The sequence below is a fragment of the Nicotiana tabacum genome, chromosome 1 (assembly GCF_000715075.1).
Source record: "Nicotiana tabacum cultivar K326 chromosome 1, ASM71507v2, whole genome shotgun sequence".
NCBI lineage: Eukaryota > Viridiplantae > Streptophyta > Magnoliopsida > Solanales > Solanaceae > Nicotiana > Nicotiana tabacum.
In genome coordinates, this window is record NC_134080.1 from 202,369,110 (window position 1) to 202,385,129 (window position 16,020).

The window sequence follows — 16,020 nt, forward strand, 5'->3', positions numbered from 1 at the left end:
GGAAATGAGTACCCCCATGAATGTCGAAACCCCGACTTCTCTCTGCGGAGGGAAAAAAGGAAGCCTTTGCATACTTGTTGGAAGTTCACAAAGGTGCATTTACAAGGCCTATGTCTGAAGCCCTTACAAGGGCAAAAAAGCAAATAAAACCCTAATCTACCACCGGGGCTATGCCTTCGACGGCTCCCCCAGAAATTGTGCTTTCAACAGCACCGACCATAACCCCCGGGTTTTCAACGGCCTCTCCCCCTTCGGGGATCTCGCCTCCATCTCCATAATCTCCCAAGTCACTGCTCGACTTGTCTTCAGAGCAAAGTAGGGCTGCGGCCTCCTGTTCTAGGGTCTTTACCCTCTTGATCTAGGCAGACAAATCGATGACGCCCGTATATATATCCTCGAGAGCCCGTCTTCGAGATTCTAAACAGGCATGCTCCATAGCTCGGGCCAATCATAGCTCAGCCTCCTCGGACACCTTCCTGGCTAGAGCATTTGCAGTAGTGGCATCCTCTTTATGCGAAGACACGAACACCTCAGCTTCAGCCCTAACCTCGGATAGCGCAACAACCAACTCAATATGAAGACCCTTATACTTATCACTCTCCGTCCTCGCATCATCAAATTGATGCCACTGAAGCCACCTCCCCTTGAAAGGTATCTCTCTTAAAGACTATCTCGCTCATGTGCCGCCTGAGTTCAAGAATTTCAGAGTCCCTGGCTCGGATTTCCTCCTTCATTAGGACATCTTTCTTCTCAAGCTGCAAAGATCGACCCGATGGTGTCAAAACACTGAAGTCGGATAAATATATAGACAAAAAGCAAGCAAGAACTATATAACCTGCTCAGTGAGATGAGTCCTTTCTCGGGACGCCGCCTCCAAACAATCCTGAAGGCCACGGAATTCCTCCTCCCTCTTGGTAGAAAGAGCTCTGAGCTCATCAGCTTCCAAGGTGAGCTTCTTGTGCTCACCCTCGTAACGAGTCAGCTAGGTTTGAAACTTGGCAAAGGTCTAATTGTAAAGCACTTTGTCCTAGAACCATGAAAGAAACAAGGTTAGCAAGACAAAAATCGGGACACCAAGTAGAATCTACAAAAAGATTACCTGCTCACAGAGCCTGTCGATCTCACTAAAAATAAGTGAGGCGTCAAGCTTAGGTTTTTCCTTAGGCACAACAAAAAGCCTTTCAAATACATTTTTATCTCCGATGGATGCCCCCACGTCGAAAGACTCTTTGTTTTGGGCATCCTGCATCTCTCTCGGAGAAATAGTCAATCCCAATGGGGAATTGCTCACTTCGATAAACCCGGCTGAATTAATCGGGGCCGCCTCCTGTTTCTGAAGAGCTTCAGAACTAGGCTCCCCTAGACTGCCTGATGAAAGCACCTCATCTCGAGCCAACAAATAACAAGAGGATATCACCCGACGCACCCTCAAAGGCCTCTTCAATCCGAGGTAGGACAACAACGAAATCAAATTCCGATTTAGAAGCCATCGACTCTATAGTATGTGGGGAGGTCAGGCTTTCTTCCCCAGTGGGTGCTTCCAAGGAATCATCTTTATTCTCACCTTCAGCTCGGGGACTCCCCGGAACTTCTGGAATTAAGTTTGCTGAGTGAATCAGCCTTGGTTTCTTCCACTTTGGCTTTCTTGGATTTTGGAGAATGGGTCGATGACCTCCTTTGTCTTTTCCTCTCTTTGCCAGGTTTTGGGGTATCCGCTTCATCAAGCGATGTTTTCCTCATCAAGGGGACCTCCCCCAGACCTGCCCAAATGCAAAATATAAACACAGGGAGTAAGGGCGATGTCAGCAGTAGTTCTTTTATGAAATACAATTACAACAGAAGTAAAGGCTCACCGTGGTCCTTGGCTTCCCATCGAGCATGGGACAGATCGCGCCACACGCGCTCAATATATGGGCAAATCGAATCCAGCCGGTTGACCCAGCCCGAGAGGTCCTTAATGCGTTAGGGTACATTGCGGCGGCTACATCATAGGAGGAAGTCAGTTCATAAGAAGATGTACCCAAAAAGAAACAAGAGAACATTTAATTAGCATATCTACTTATGTTTCATGTTCCACCTTTCAGGGAACGGAATCCTCTCCACTGGAATCAAGTCCGAAGTCCTAACTCGGACAAAACAGCTCATCCACCCTCCATTCCTAACCTCATCGGTACAAGCAAAATGGGCTCTTGAGGCCCAACAGTGGAGCTTAATCAAGCCCCCACGGAAGAGTCAGGGACTATACATTCTGATCAGGTAGTCGAGAGTGAAGGGCATCCCCTTAATCATGTTTGCGTAATATCTGGTCATGTAAACGAAGCGCCAGAACGAAGGATGAATTTGGCTGAGAGTCATTCGATATCTTTCGCAGAAATCAAAGACTATTGAAGGTGAGGATGGCTCCACCGGGTCAAGGGTAAATATATAAGTATACACACTGAGGAAGCCGGCCTTGTATGTCATTATTTCCTCCCCCCGAGAAAGAATCTCCACAAGTACCGTGTCCCCCTAGTGGAAGTCGATCTTCACCCTTTCGACGTCTGCTATTAAACTAACATATTGGGACACATGTTCGCATCGTCCCTGCTTCGAAGAAGGTTTTTCGGTCTTAAAATCGGAGATCATTTCAAAGGCTCCTGGAATGCACTCCCCCGCACGTAGGGGCATTGTTGCTTTGCTCTTAGACGAGCGCGAGAAAAAGGAAGGTACATCTTCCTGAGGGATAGAGGTAGAAGTTTTCACCATTCTTGTTAAAAGATTTTAGAGGAGAAATGAAAATTGTGTTTCAGAAGTGAACACAAGAGAGAGGTAAGAAGAACTCTTTTGAGGGCTTGGTGGTGCAGTGGAAAATAAGGAGCGAACGAAGAAGTATTTATAGAGATCTAACATGCACGTTGGAGCAGACCGAATACAGCCAACCGTTGTAATTAATTCAAACGCTTTCAAAGGTTGTGTGGATGCAACCTTTAGGCACCTCATTTTGTCACGTCAATCGCTTGGCAGAGCGTGACTACCGTTGTAATGGAAGTGTCAAAGGGGTGAGAATCTGAGATCATTTCTTATCGTTTTACTCTAAGAAACGCGGGGATTATCTGTATACAGATAAAATCGGAGAACCCGGTTTTATGATCATTATGTCTTTCCGTAGCTTCACCTCGAAAGCCCGGGGCACAGTTCAAGGTTCGACCTTGAGGGTTCTTTATGTTCGACCTCAGGGCAGCATAAATCGATGGTTATCATGGATAAGCGGGAAGTTCCCTAGGCACGTGGTCAAAGCTGACAACACCTGCAAAAAATAGTATCAGTCTGTACCAGACTGCTGAGTAGTTGTACCAGAACATTTCTTTGTAATAAATGCATATGTACTATGTTGGGATTCCTCCTCCTATATAAAGGGGATCCTTGTTATTTTTTGCACACATGATACCATATACAACATTCAATACAAGAAAATTCTCTGCTCTCTAACTTAAACATATTCTCCCTTGATTCTATTGCTTACATTTATTGTGTTTCATCAATTGTTCTTCATTTATTACTCGTTATTGGTCATAAAGAGCTCATATCAAAGTTCTCAAAACTGTTAGCCCTTTATCGACCGGGCACAGCCTAACGCTTAGCTCGACCTCGAGGCCCCGTATAGGCCAGCTCGAGGCCCCATATAGACCAGCTCGAGACCCTGATTCTCAGCCTCTCGGTTTGCTTAACACACTGCCTTCAAGCTCGTATCATATTTCTTAGTCTCACATTTAGCATCTATTGCCTAACAACTAGCATAAAAATAAATCACGTATTTTTAGAACCACAAACTTAAATCTAATTGTAATTACTATTTTCAAGGTAAACAGTCTTGAAGGATTGGATTCTAAAACACGAGATGACACCTTTTAGGTCATCACATTTGCTAGTTTTGGTAAGTCTATGACTAATGGCTAGAGATTGGTAAGTTGAGACTTATTCGGGACATCTATGTAAGTTTCCCTAAAGTAAATTTTTGGGAAAAATATTTAAACCAACTAAATATGAGAAAATTAAAAAATTATTTTTAGAAAATATTTTCCTTTGTACCTAATACACACTTAAAATTGAATTTTCGAAAGGGTATTTTAAAGTTTGAGCTTAGACATGAATCACTTGAAAAACAAAGTGAATTTGTTTGAGTGGAATCCATCATTTCATTTGAAAAACTCCTCAAATTTATTTTACAGACTTCAATTTCTCTATTAATGTCATGCCTCAATTCTAGATCAGCATGTAGCCAACACCCAATACTTTTAAGCAAACCATTGAACACGCCTAAACATTCATTACTTTGGCTTGCAAAACATACCTTAATTAGCATAGCGTTTATCGGGTGAATCGGACGGATAATTATGCTTAACGATTTGGCCTATTAGTTATCAGAATATAAATGTAGTAATTTGCTAGATATCCAATAAGACAACGAGCGAATTTGTATCGGATTAACAATTATCGGGCTATTATCGCACAGTTTATCGGCTACACTAAATAGAAATTTTTTGGACAATCAATACAATTACCATTATTATCCACAAAGGTAATACTATGGCCCAGAAAAGAATTCAATTCATGTCCATTCATAATTGATGAGAAGCCAAAGCCAGAAACGACAACCATTAGCTACAGAATTCAACTCTGGCTGCAGACTGCAGAATGATTGTTCAAAAAATTTTTTTAACAATCGATACCATTACCATTGTTATCCACAAAGGTAATACTATGGCACAGAGAGGAATTCAATTCATGTCCATTCATAATTGATGAGAAGCCAGAGACGACTGCCATTAGCTACCTCAACTTTGGCTGCGGAGTGAATTCAATTGAGAATTAGAAATTAGGGATTTAGCCATTTAGGGTTTCAATAGTACTTTATATACATAGGGGTAAAAGTATAAATATAAAAATTATTACCAGGTTAACGGTTTACCTGATAAAAAAATAAGTAATTCGCCCTCAAAATGTTAAGTCGTTAATTATAAAATCTCAACATGTTTATCATCCATTACCTCAATAAATTCGATACCAATAAGTCAATGAGCCATCGGCTTTCGATTAACGGTGTCGGTTCGGTTTTGAATAGCCCTGCGGAAACGATTCAAGTCCTTATGATTTTCTTGAACATTATTATGTGAGGATTAGGAAACTGCTAATATATAAATTTGGCCATGCCTTAAATAGGAGTCCTCAAAGTGGCTATCTATGCACTTTCCCATCACTCAGTAGTCCTTTTCTGTAAGTTCCCACAACGAGCTATGGCTCTCGTGTTTCCAGTTTAAAGCAGCCCTTTACCTAAACCCCCAAATTCAGAAACCCTAAATTAATGCCATGGCAGCACTTCGCAGCAAGCTCCGACTCATCACCACCCACCACCACCACCACCGCCGCCGCTACTCCATCCTAAACCCTGATTCCAAAACCCCACTCTCCGCCAAGGACAAATCACGCGCCGCCCTATCCCTCCTCAAATCCGAAACAAACCCACAACGCATCCTCGAAATCTGCCGTGCCGCTTCCTTAACCCCCGAATCCCACCTCGATCGCGTTGCTTATTCCAAAGCCATTTCAAAGCTCAAAGATCTCAATCACTTCTCAGGTATCCGCTCATTTCTCCAAGAATCCACGACCCGGCCCGACTTGAAATCCGAGCGGTTCATTTCCCATTTTATTGTTCTTTACGGGCAGGCGGGGCTGATCGACGAGGCGAAAAGAGCTTTTGATGAAATGGAGGAGAAAATGGGTATTCAAAGAACTGAGAAAACTCTGAATTCTTTGCTTTTTGCTTGTGTTTTAGTTAAGGATTATGCTGAAATGAAAAGGATATTTGTGGAATATCCTAAAAAGTATGGGTTTATTGCGGATTTAGATACGTATAACTTGGTGATTAAAGGATTTTGTGAATCGGGTTCTTCGAGTTCTGTTTATTCGATTTTGGATGAAATGAGTAGGAAGAATGTTAAGCCTAACACAACGACGTTTGGGAACTGTATAACCGGGTTTTATAAGGAGGAGAAGTATGAGGATGTTGGAAAAATATTGGAAATGATGAAAGAATATGGTATAGCGCCGGGAATTAGTACGTATAATTTAAGGATTCAGAGCTTGTGTAAGCTTAAGAAGTCGGGGGAAGCTAAGGCGTTATTCGATGGGATTTTATCGAGAGGTTTGAAGGTGAATCATGTGACTTATGATCATTTGATACTCGGGTTTTGTAGGGAAGGTAATTTAGAAGAAGCGAAGAGTTTGTTTCAGAAGATGGTTAATACTAGCGGATTGAGACCGGATGCTGAATGCTATTTTACGTTAGTTTATTATTTGTGTCAAGGTAAGGATTTTGAGGCTGCGCTGAAGATTTGTAGAAGTTGTTTGGCCGAGGGATGGGTCCCGAATTTCTCCACAATGAAGTCACTCGTTGAGGGATTGGCTAGCATTTCGAAGGTTGATGATGCACGGGAAATCATAGGTCAAGTGAAGGAGAAGTTTTCGAAGAACGTTGAGAAATGGAACGAGATTGAAGAGGCATTGCCAAAGTAGGGAGAGAGGTACTAAACATGGTATACTACAGTTTTTCTTGTCTGCAGTGTGCCATGGTCTTAATAAATTTAAAATTCAAAAATTTCCTAGAAATTTGGTTATGTATCTTAGTAAAATGTCTTCGGAAACCGTTATGATTTTGCTCATTCAAATGAATCACTCTCCTTTTGATATGGGCAGAACTGATTTTGCATAATTTATGCTAAGAATTTCTTGTGTTTTATCAAGGGACATTCCAGATACCTACATAATTATAATTGCACGTATTTAATGCATCTTTCGGAGATGCATTTACGTGGATCTTGTTTACCTACCCTTGACAGCCTAAAATAGTATGATCTTTGCTATCCATTACACTTCTATGAACATTTTATATATTTTTCACACACTTTGTTTTCATGGTTTGTCCAAGGGTATTTAAGCTGAAGCTTTGGTATCGTTCTAAGTTTCTAAAGAATGTGAAGATTTGACCCAAGGAATTGAATTTAAGCATTGTCTTTATATAAAGCTTCTTTCTTTATGTCTCCCTTATGTGGGTGTTGATGTTAATTTCAGCAAGTAGAAGTTTATGCTAGTACTGCACATGGCGTACTGTATTATGGTGGAAAATATTGCCATGCTACGGTTCTGAGAGAAAAACATTATAGATAGGAACTTAACATTTTCAGCTTGAACTTTAGTCTGGTAGAAGTGATTGAATGGGCTCATTTATCTGCTAATAGCCCCTCAGTTACTCATATTTTCCCCCTTCCCTTTTGGTTGTCGATGTCTGATTTCTGTGTGAAATTTCTTTATTCATATATGCTTTGCTTCGTCCCAAGTTACATGTCATTTGGCCAAACTTTTTGACAAACAGACTGTTATCAAGATATTAAAATTGACTGGAAATTATTCACATGTGTTTTTAGGCAATGAATGTAATGAATATTCCTCTACTATACCAGGTTCTTCTATAGCTAAAGTGGTTAACATTGCAAGATGCATGTCTTTGGGAATGTCATGTTATAAATACCCTTGAGTCCTTGACAACACATTAAGCTTTAGAACATGTTTACCTGCATTTACATGGATAGTTAGGGCTACCAAATATTTTCCGAAATGTGAATACTTATAGCAGTGATGAGGTCTTTAGCTTTTTCTGTCTGCCTCAGTGAGTGCGAGAGGGAAGCTGCTTTGACCGCTGAATTTTCTCTATTAAAGCTGAGCACATAAACTACTCAATGCTGCATTAGTTTTGACAATTGTCTATGGTTCACCTCAGCTTTTGTTTTTTTTAACTAATGCCTGCTCTCTGTGTTAGATAGAAGAACAGCAGTGCTGTGCCACAGCTTTTATCCCACAACATTGACGATAGTGCTCTCTTGGAATTATGTTCTGCGGAAAGAGCACTTCTGTGTTTCCTCTATACATGACTTTGCCTTTTCCTCAGTGCCGTTTGTATGATTAATGATATAGTGCGAACTGCTTGGTTGAAAATTTAAATTAAAAATTGTGCGCATAACTGGAGTTGTTGCAACTGGAACCTTCTTTTGTTTGGTTTTGGTTCGTGCCTTGTGCTTCGATTTTTGTTTGATGCTAACATATGCTGATGATACTGTGAAAAATGTTGATTTTTACGTTCACCTTGTTCTATTCTGAAACGATAAGTAATCTTAATGAATTGAAAATTCTAAGGCGAATCTGAAACAAATAGCTCTAGCAAAGCAGCCGTATGTGCTGATTATCATAACAATCCAGTTAGTGTATATCAGAGATCCTGTTTTAACATGAAACCTTCTACATATGTTGAACAAACGATTGGGATTGTTGTATTGTTGTATATATATACCTTAAAAATGTGTTTTAGTACCATTGCTCGTTATAGTTCAACAATGCCTGATCTCTATTAGCTGGTAATTTTTTTCTCCTTGGATGTGTGTGACCTCGAGTAGGGACTGTATTACACTTCTATTAACAATTTATATATTTCTCACGCTTTTTTTTTTCAAGTTCGCTGTTTATCCAAGGGTATTTTAAGACGGGTGGAGCTACGGTAGAGGGTGCGGGTTCGGGCGAACCTAGTGACTTTCTCCGAGATGCTGTATTTGTATTGAAAACTTTACTATTTATATATAAATATATATTGTCGAACCCAGTAACAAAAGGGGTTTGGGTTCAATGGCAAGAGTTCTGGGTTTGCTTGGAGAACACGCGGGTTCGAATCACGCTGAAAATAGTTAGCTATTTTCTTGTTTTTTACGGTTTTTATTTTTAAGAATGCACAAATGGCACAAATTAAACGATGTCGTGGTTGTTTCTTCTAATCTTCTCAACTTCCAAATCAAAAAAGTTGGGGTTCGGCCAAGAGATTAAAAAACGCTAGATGAAAAGAGGCGCAACAACTCCTTCTCCATCAACAAAATAATATTTTCCACCAGAGCCTTCTTACTCAACCGAAAACTAATAGCTTTTCTCCATGAAAGCTGGCACTCAAGCTCCAAAGCACACCAAACTTCAGCTCAAAACTCCATTAAACTCCCACAAAAATCAGCGAAAATCAGCTCCCAAAATCCCCCTTTTATAGCCATGGTGGGAGAGGAGTGGTTGTGAGGAAAGCTGAGTTGAACTTAGGAGAAAAGAAAGCGAAAGCAGAGAAGATGTTCCGACTTTGGGTTAATGGATGGGTTCTTGAAGAATGATGCATTTAGTTTACAAAAAGATATTCTTGATCATGTTGAATTTACTGTTGCTCGATCAAGATTCAATTTTGATGATTTTGAAGCTTACCAGGTACTCCCATTTCCCGATTTATTTGACATTTGTTCAAAGGAGTAAACATTGCACAACATATTCATTTTTGGCATTTGGGTCTTGTTTAAATGCATCATCTCTTACTCTTGATTTGCTTGTTTGTTGTAATAGAGTCATATTTGCTAGACTTATACCCTTATTAAGAAGAAAACTTTAGTAGAGGTACAGTAGAAGAAAATCCAATGACTTTTTCCGAAACCCTGTATTTGTAATTTAGAATCATACACTTAAAATCCTAGCTTTGCCTCTGTTTTAAGATATGTGCTTGACAATGTACGTCACATGTATATTTTTTGAAATGGTTCCAATATTTAGAAAATGAATTGAATATATTTGATTTCTTTTTAAAGAAAAAATGACTTCAACCTAACCATGAACACCCGTATCAAATGTTGTATTGACTTGCATGTGTCAGCTTTGTTAAATAGAGTACAACCAGCAGACTGTGAGCTCTAAAATCTGCAGAAATCAGGCGAACCCTTCAAAGATGATATCGCTCTTTTGGGTAATGAGTTTGTAACATTTAAATATACTGCTGAATAACGACATTTCATAAATTCTCTCTAGGATTTACAACTGAATAATTAGTAAGATATCTACCTTTTGGTGCATACCAAGGGTCATACATAGCAAGACAACCAAGAACCTGCTGTTCAAACACTATGCGTAGTATTGGATTCGTCGGAAATATCACAAGAATGGTGTAAGGGTCACGCTAACAGAGACGTAAAAGTTAGAACGATAGAGAAAACTTATTATTTCCTGATAGAACTGTCCCCTAAGACCTAAGTGAGGATCTAAGTGTACAACAGACACTATAACATTCCTTCCTGTCAGGATTTTAAGATATAACAGGACATTACTTTGACATTTCATGGGGAAAAAAGAAAATGAAAGAAAAGATACTGGTTGTCAGCAAGAAACCAAAATCCAAGTAGATAAAAATGGTGTGCAAGTACTCAGAATCTGGTTAGAGACTGTTCTTCAATGCAGCTCCATTCCTAAGGTGTTGTGCTCCATAGGCCGCGGTTGAAGCTACCGTTGTCAATGCTACTAACCAGCTGCACCAATCAGAAGTATTAGATGAAATTGAGTACAACATGTTTATGAAGAAATGAAACGAAGATATACAGTCGTAACTCACCTGAGGTAAGTGATATATGTTTGAGTTTCCTCGTTACCAAGATCTGGTTGAAGGAGAGCTGCAGCAACAAGAGCCAATTGGAAAACTGTATTTACCTGTACATATTGCAAAAAGAGTTAGGAACTGGAAACAGAAAAAACGCTTACCGAATCCGAAAGTATGCTTTACTAATGATTTGTCTCTCACAGTGACCTTCTCTCTAAATCTTACCGACACTTGAAAACGAAGATGTCATATAATTCTTCAACCTTCTTAGATAATTTCTCTGTTGCGCGGACTCTAAAAAATGTTGCCGCACCCGTGTCGGATCCTCCAAAAATACACTACTTTTGGAGGATCCAAAACGCACCCGTAGACATTTTCGGAGAATCCGAGCAACATAAGATAATTTCAGTTTGTCATATCCCACTATAAACGTCTTAGTTTGGGCCTAATATTTTGCACAATTACTTGTTTAAAGGCGGAATACATATGCAGCCCCTTAAACTTGCCCAATTTTTTCATTTAGACACCTTATCTCTGCCTCGCTGCGGTCAGCACCTCTGAAAGAAACGGAGGACTTCATTCAGCGACCCCACGATCGCCCTCTGAACCATCAGAATAAGATAATGCTTGAAGATAAGTTTTGTACTCAATCCCTGCCCGCATTTCCTTGTGTTTTGAAGAGGAAAACAAAATCTCTCTACCTGCTGCCAACAGTCTTTCTTCGCAAAATTCTGTTTCCATCGAGAATTGAATTGACCTTTTCCTTATTTGAAGGGTTGTACCAATTGAACACTTAAAACTTCAGCCAGTGTGTGTGTATTAGACACCTCACATACAATCTTCCACAAAAACAGAGTGCATGACTTTCAGACGCTGTGATGTGGCAAAAAAAGACGAATCAAGAAGTGGTATGTGGAGAACAAAAGAAAAGAAAACAAAAAAACTTTTTCCATCATCTTCCTCTCTCCTTAGTCTTCTTCACCACCGTGACACCACCATCCTACACCATCTTCTTCATTTCCACAACCACCACCATACCCACCAAAGGCGGATGCTCATTAAGATTCATAAACGATTGTTAACAAGCTTGCAGGTAGAGATTGAATTTTTATGGATAAAAAATCATTTATAAACGTAGAGGGAGAATAGCAAAGAACTTCACTGGAAAGAAGAATAGAGAAGGCTGAAATTCTTGAAATTACAGATGTGGTGCTATGGCATCAGGATTTAAATTGAGAAGAAAAAGATATTAGAGAATAACAAAAAGTGCGGAGTGCAAACTTTTTCTTGAGAGAGAATGAATCAGATACCATATTTTTCGTGGCTGTGATATGAATCCTTTTCCGATGCGAGCGTGTTTTATCTTGATAAATGGGTGAGACGAGAATACGGTCAAGAGAGTGACGGAGAGAGAGTGGTGCTTTATCGGATGGATAAAGTACGAACAAGAAGATATTTATGGCTTTGAATCTGGCATTGACTTGAAAGAAGAAAGAGAAGAAAATGAGTAGAAAAATGGCTAAAGAAAGGCAGTTTCTTATAAGACGCGCTCAACTTGGGTGAAAGACACGCTCTGTGCCATGTCAGCAAGGTGTGTTCAATAGACACACTTTCGCTCTCGTTAAGGTGTTCAATAGGTACAACCCTTTGTTCAAGTGTCTAAATGAAAAATTTGGGCATGTTTAAGTGGCTGTGTATGCATTCAGCCTTGTTTAAAATACAACCTATTCTTCTCAGTTCTTCCTTTTTCTGAATGTTTCCTAAAGAGCTCTAACTGAACGATGGGGTCAAAGATCATATGTTATACCTTGCTTATAAAAAGAGGCTCAACTTTCTGGGGACGGGTTCCATCAAGGTTGAAGAATTCAAACCAACTTCTCCACTGCAAAAAATGTTCAACAAAGTAATATAAGCAAAAGAATAGCTGCAGATTACTATTACAGAATCTAATAGCCAACCTCACCTTCCACTCTAAAATGCTAGCTCTTTTATATACTGCACCACCAACAAGGGCCACATCACGCAGCACAACCATGGAAACGAGTGCAGCTTCATAGCAAAAAACCAAGCAAGTAAGTTTCTGAAAAATGAAGCATAATACTTCATTTTCATTTGGTTAATCCACAAAATAGATAACAACTATTCAAGCGACTCATCTAAAACCTTTTCGCACTCATCAGAACATCCTTGGGCTAAACGGGGCCCAGGAGCAGTAGCTTTGCACAACAGACCACAGACATATCTCTTAAATCAAACTTCGTTCAACCACCTCAAGCCAGGAAAATTATTGCCATATAAGCAGTGTCTAAAAGAGCAGTACACTGATGATGATTGCAACAACAGTAGGGGAAAAGGAGACAACGAAACAGTTCAGGAGGAAAGACAAAAAGCTAAAGGACTTGCATATAGATGAACCAAAGGTAATTCCTCGTTGACATGAACTATTAGCAGTGGATAAGACAATTGACGAAGCATAAGGAACTAACATTAGCTTTTTCCATGGAGACTCCAAAGGAAGCAAAGAATCCAGATAGCCGATACCAAACTAGTAGGAATTAAGGTTTAGTTGTTTATTGTTACACATACATTAGATCAGGTTAGAGACTTTTATGCCAATGTAAGGATAAGCGGGAGATTCACAAAAACTAATTTAGTAATGGAATGAAATCTGCCTGAATGAAGCAAAATAGTTTCAACGGATTCAGGCAGCCGATTCCTTTTTGAATTGAAAAATATCTGACTGCTGGAGAACTAAAAAGACACACTACAGTAGCCCAAATTACAATCTATGGAGCTAAATATAAATAGGACATGAACTTACGATGAAGACGACCCGTGTCTACCATTGCTAGAGCAACAAATGCAATAAGAACCTGTAGAAACACACGGTTTTCTTAAGATGGCTAACAAATAAGTATCTAGAATCCCAGAGGAAGAGACAACTCATCCATAAGAAGCCGAAAAAGATAAACAAGGAGGAAACATCAATGAAATAAGAGAAATGATGAAGCGAACAGGAAGGAACCACAAAACCAGAACTTTGTTTGCCGCTTAGGTCAACAAGTCAGAAAGGAAAGCAACATAATAGTCACCTTGTCTGCAAGAGGATCAAGGTAAGAACCAACAACAGAATTTATTCCCATCCTCCTGGCCACGTACCCATCTAGCTACAAGGCACAGAGAGTGAGACTAAATTAGAAAGGAGAGCATAACTTCTATTTAAGGAGAAGAATAGGGCATACACACCCAATCACTTGCCCCAGAAATAGCTAGCCCAACAAATGCAGGAAGATACATATCATGTATAATCATCCTGCAATATTTAAACAGAAATGGAAAATTAAGGACTGTATATATAGTTTGTAGCTTTACTGTAGAATGATTACAGCATGTTGACAATGCAGTCTATAAGCAATGCTTATGGCATAAAAACTCAACCACATTCAAGAAAACACAACTGATCATGTCAAGAAAAAACAGCTGATCATGTCCATGGCATTCAAAATATCTAATTAACTGTAAGCAGACATAATGCTTGACCAAGGAAGATAATTGCTCAGGTGTTGCTTGTTCTTCTCCTAGTTCTTAAACATTTTCGAAAAACCAAAGGCACACAGCCAGGTGTATAAAGCATTTGCACTCCTATACTCGGTTCAATCAATTACAAGGCCTTCAATGCACTATAGAATGCTAAATTGACTAAACTAAACAGCCGCAATTAGTCTCCATTTTTCGATCAGCTACACCTCAATCCCAAGCACAACCAGTTTCAATACAACCCATGTGATCATGTCTAATTTATAATAAACGAACATAAATCTTAGCCAAGGAAAATGATAGACTCTGGTGTTGCTTGTCCTTGTACTAGTTCCTATACATACAGACTCAAATGCAAAGGCATACAGCCAGGTACATAAAAATTTTGCGGTCTTTTACCTTCTCACTTCTCTTTCAAATTTCTTATTCCAATAAATTCAATAAGTAGCACTAAAATTAACTGAACTAAATGCCCACAATTTGTCTGAATCATGAAATACAAATGCCAACAAAGTGATGTTGTTCTGCATTCTGCAATAAAGAAGTACTCAAGGAAATTTACCAGGCCAGAAATGGACCGGATATCATTCTACTCAAGGAAATTAAGTTAGGCAAGTTGAGGAAACTATCCCTAACTTCAACAGCCAGCTGAGAATCTTTCCATTGCTTCTCATTAGTCCCATTTTGCAAAGGATGTGTCGATTGGAAGCTTAATTTGTAAGGAAATTGCAATTTAAGAGCACTAACTCTGGGAAAAGCGAGGAGAAAATCTGATTGAAGGTGTAACGAAGTTGCGGACTGAGAAAGCTTACACGGAGGCGAAGAGAGGAAAAGAGGGCAAAAATTAGCGGCGGCGGAGAACGGATAAAGGGAATTGGGATGGGAGAGGAAGTGGCGGCGCCGGCGATAGACGAAAGGATCGACGTTAAGTGACGGCGCTAATGGAATAGTCGGTGACGAAGAGGATGCGGAGAAATAGTGGGAAAAGAAGGTTCTAAAAGAAGTGATTTGGCTTTTATTGAGCTGTTGGCTTCGAGAAATTAGGGTTTTGATTGATCTGAAATTCGCCATTGATAAGCATTTTTCATGCACAGAGAGATGTAGTTTTTTGCGAGGGTTTAGCAGAGAACGGTCCAACGTGGCAAAGAAGACTTGACACGTGTTGACCGACTAAGACCGTCTGTTTCACGATTAAGTTATGCACAAAATATACAAGTAGAGATAGTAAATAAGTGATAAATATCACTAGAAGTGTTTATCTAATACTCCACTAATGCAAAGTATTAAATGAAAAATTGTTTTCTCCTAATCTCAAATCAAAATAAACTCTAATCTTGATTAGAATTTTTATATATTTACTATGATAGGAACTTATTAATTTATTTTCTTTAGATTTTGTATTTTCAAAAACTATCTAGGCTTTTCTTACAAATTGTATACATTCCTCCCTTAAAAATCTCTCATCCCATTAGTAATGTCTTTAATTAAGGGATTCAATTATATTCTTTCCTTTTTTTTACACTTATCCTCATTTCATGCTTCCTAATTTTTTCAATACGCAGATCTCCTCTTCTATCTCTCTTCAATAGTTGCACGTCTTCCGCAAGAAGCTACTAACTTTGCTTCAGCTGTTGAATGATTTTGGTTGGAACCTTCAAATACTAGATTAATGTCATATTTGTTATAAAATAAAGACTGTAAAGTAAAGACAAGTATAGAAAGAAACTGATATATTATTTGAATTCAAACTGATGTACATAATGAACTGAAATCTCTTCTATTTATAGAAGAAAGGAAGTTGCTGTGTAAGCTGCTACTGCAAGCTGCTGTGTAAGCTGCTATTATACCAGGTATGGATAATCTTCTACCGGAGGTAATATTTATCCATAATGGAGTACTGAAAGGATAAGCTCATTGTACTAGGTACAGATAATCTTCTACTGGGGATAATATTTATCCATAACGGAGTACTAAAAGAATAAACTTCTTCAGGAGACTTATTTTCAATAGAG

The 16,020-nt window shown here is 39.2% G+C and overlaps 2 protein-coding genes across 3 annotated transcripts; one reads left to right on the forward strand and one right to left on the reverse strand.

Annotated features, from left to right (window-relative positions):
* Window positions 1-5,214: 5,214 nt before the first annotated feature.
* LOC107805523 (pentatricopeptide repeat-containing protein At1g11630, mitochondrial-like) lies at window positions 5,215-8,021 on the forward strand. 2 transcript variants are annotated; one of them, XM_016629582.2, is made up of 2 exons: window positions 5,215-6,560; window positions 7,853-8,021. In XM_016629582.2, the coding sequence occupies exon 1, from the start codon at window positions 5,347-5,349 to the stop codon at window positions 6,550-6,552; it is 1,206 nt and encodes a 401-aa protein (XP_016485068.1). In that variant the 5' UTR covers window positions 5,215-5,346; the 3' UTR covers window positions 6,553-6,560; window positions 7,853-8,021. The 2 variants fall into 2 exon arrangements, with proteins under 2 accessions (XP_016485068.1, XP_075112048.1); XM_075255947.1 differs by having other exon boundaries at window positions 7,857-8,020.
* A 2,056-nt stretch (window positions 8,022-10,077) lies between these two features.
* LOC107805524 (cardiolipin synthase (CMP-forming)) lies at window positions 10,078-15,178 on the reverse strand. Its single transcript, XM_016629584.2, has 8 exons — window positions 14,571-15,178; window positions 13,718-13,784; window positions 13,564-13,638; window positions 13,293-13,344; window positions 12,435-12,520; window positions 12,279-12,353; window positions 10,487-10,581; window positions 10,078-10,403 (listed from the first exon to the last, which is right to left on the reverse strand). Exons 1-8 carry the CDS (start codon window positions 15,077-15,079, stop codon window positions 10,313-10,315), a joined length of 1,050 nt encoding a protein of 349 aa, XP_016485070.1. The 5' UTR covers window positions 15,080-15,178; the 3' UTR covers window positions 10,078-10,312.
* Between the last annotated feature and the right edge of the window lie 842 nt (window positions 15,179-16,020).

What these genes read in the sequence shown, in the direction of transcription:
- LOC107805523 (XM_016629582.2), top strand. Translation starts at nt 5,347, where the DNA reads ATGGCAGCACTTCGCAGCAAGCTCCGACTCATCACCACCCACCACCAC.
- LOC107805524 (XM_016629584.2), bottom strand. Translation starts at nt 15,079, where the DNA reads ATGGCGAATTTCAGATCAATCAAAACCCTAATTTCTCGAAGCCAACAG. An exon ending in CTAGCATTTTAGAGTGGAAG is followed by an intron (nt 12,354 to 12,434) that starts GTGAGGTTGGCT and finishes CATTTTTTGCAG; the next exon opens with TGGAGAAGTTGGTTTGAATT. An exon ending in AGCCTCTTTTTATAAGCAAG is followed by an intron (nt 10,582 to 12,278) that starts GTATAACATATG and finishes CAATATGTACAG; the next exon opens with GTAAATACAGTTTTCCAATT.